Here is a 2,500-nt window from a genome sequence, read left to right as displayed (position 1 = left end):
CCCACAAGATTTGTGCTTTGTGTGTGTGTGTGTGTGTGTGGGGGGAGAGGGGGGAGAAGCGGAAGGTGTAGATAATGATATGGGTGCCAGTCTTGTGTGTGGCCTCAACCTAGATTTCACTGCACAACATAACATCGTCGCTGTCGTTTGTTCCAAAAGTGATGGTTTTTATGACATGTTTTCTCTCTCTCTCCAACTCTTTCACCCCATCACTTGCTCTCCCTCTCTCCCCCCTTCCCTCTCTCTATCCCCCCCCTTGTCTCTCGCCCTCCTCCCCATCCGGCTCCAGGATGAGGAGTGGTACGAGCCGTCTGCAGACGTGCGCTCCCAGCTCAGGTTCTTTGAGCAGCTGGAGAGGATGGAGAAGCAGAGGAAGGACGAGCAGGAGAGAGAGATCCTGCTGAAGGCTGCTAAGGTGAGCTCCTCTTCCCGTCCCACGCTGGCCCAGGGGCCCATGCAGGTGTGTGGGTTCACACCGAGTGTGCGATAAGGGCTGATTATGGTCCCACGTTCATGCAACGCAGGGGGGTTACGGACCCCCTACGTCCTTGTGGACCCTCCTTGGGGACCCTCCTTGGGGACCCTCCTTGGGGACCCTCTTTGCGTCCACCCAAAGGGCCGGACGTGCGCCTCCCAAAAATGTTAACCTTCCGTCGAGGCGACGCAGCAGCGAGGGCTGTGATTGGTCCGCTTACTAAAACCCGACGCAGAACCATAAAGGTTCACGACTGAGTGGCAGCGTCTGTGTGGTCATTGCATTGCGTGAGCGTGGAACCAAAATCAGTCCTTTAGTCCGGTGAAAGGCCTGACGTTAGAGACAGCGCCACCCATGGGTGGGTCCTCTTCTCTTTGACCTCTCCAGCCAAGCTTTGAAGAAGATAAAACAGAGTTGTAATGAAATTTAAGGTTAAATTGATCTGATATTGTTTTCTCTACAAGTAGCCATAAATCATTTGGCGTTTAGATGTCAAAGTCTTTTTTGAATCATCATGATGGAAAACAACTTTGTTCAAACCTAATTTAAGAACGTAATCATTACTATTATTACATTCATGTCAGTACCCAGAGAACAATGTAACCAATATTTTTGTCAACTTTGAAAAACGTGCACTTTAATGCAATGCTCAACACACGACCAGTATCGTTTATCCAACATTGCAGTGGTACCAAAACCGAATCATCACATCCTCTGGAAGAGCTATTTTTCGGTGGAATAAAAAAAAGCCTTCCGGCCAAACATGAACACATTCCCGGGTTAATTTAATTAATTTTGAATGGAGGCGAAGTCCCCCAGTAAAAAGCAAAAGCCCTGATTGCGGCACGCCTCACCATCTTAATTGCGGTATTACGACGGGACCCTTGCATGCGGGGGCATTAGCAAGTCCTCGAGCTGATGGAGACCGCGGCCCCACCATCGCCATGCCGACCCCAGCCCTCCCCGCCCCGCCCCGCCTCCGCTGCCGAGGAACATAAACCCCATTAACGCGTTTTATTTGTTTGGAGTGGTCGTGAAAGGAGACATCGCCTAAGCGGTAAAGGACACCATAAACATGGTGATTAAAGTAGGGTAGCGTCGTCAAAGTTGCAACGAGTCCGCCATTTTGTCATGCATTCCCCTTCCCCCCTCCCGGTAAAGGCTGTCTCCATTAGGAGCATTCATAAAAAAAACAGTGTTATTTCATTATATTCCCGAAGCCTGCTCCGCCAGGGCTTGCCTGCGGCGTCCCGGGTAACTAGAAGCACATGGCTGATGGGCTTCGGCTACACAAACAGGCACAGACTCGCAGGCATTTCAACCCCTTTTGCCCGGGTTCTAATGTACCGTTACAACCTCCCACGGCCCTGCGCTCTACCACACCGTGTTACACCAAAGACACAGCTTCTCTATGAGAGCAAAGTTATTTATTTTTACACTTCTCCTCGCCAAGTTGTGAACCGCGTCCTGGCGTTTTCGGACGTTCCGGGGACACGCCGGCACACAAAAACACATGCTTACACACTGACACACACAGACGCAGACACATACACACACACGTCGTCCGACGCACACACTTCTCACATACTTTCACAATCACAAAAAAACAAAAAACTAACAAACATATACCCACACAAACGCACACAATCGCACACCGTCCGACACACAGAAAACAAAAAACGACACAACACTACACACACACAACACACACATACCACACACACACACACACACACACACACACACACACACACACACACACACACACACACACACAAACTTACAACCAAACACACAGACACACATACACACAGACAAACAGCAACTCCCCAAACACGCAGTGTGTGGCGGCGGCTGCGGCCAGCCCCCTCCCTGAGGCCTGGCCGGCAAGACAGGAAACCAGGGCAGCTGACAGAGGAGATGTAGAGCCCGCCGGTGGCTCCGCTGCCCTTTGTAAACAGTCCATCTGTAGTCCCCCCGCACACACACACACACACACACACACACACACACACACACACACAC

The 2,500-nt window shown here is 51.0% G+C and overlaps 1 protein-coding gene across 1 annotated transcript in view; it reads left to right on the top strand.

Moving 5' to 3' along the window:
* LOC130403717 (transcription initiation factor TFIID subunit 4-like) overlaps positions 1–2,500 on the top strand; it is a 64,721-nt gene that overhangs the window by 33,081 nt on the left and 29,140 nt on the right. Inside the window, exon 11 of the mRNA XM_056608138.1 lies at positions 290–415. Coding sequence (XP_056464113.1) covers positions 290–415 — 126 coding nt within the window. The remainder of the gene's footprint in view (positions 1–289; positions 416–2,500) is intronic.

Source organism: Gadus chalcogrammus, chromosome 14 (genome assembly GCF_026213295.1).
Source record: "Gadus chalcogrammus isolate NIFS_2021 chromosome 14, NIFS_Gcha_1.0, whole genome shotgun sequence".
NCBI lineage: Eukaryota > Metazoa > Chordata > Actinopteri > Gadiformes > Gadidae > Gadus > Gadus chalcogrammus.
The sequence above is the reverse complement of the archived record's forward strand: the minus strand, read 5'-3'. Positions and strand labels throughout refer to the sequence as shown.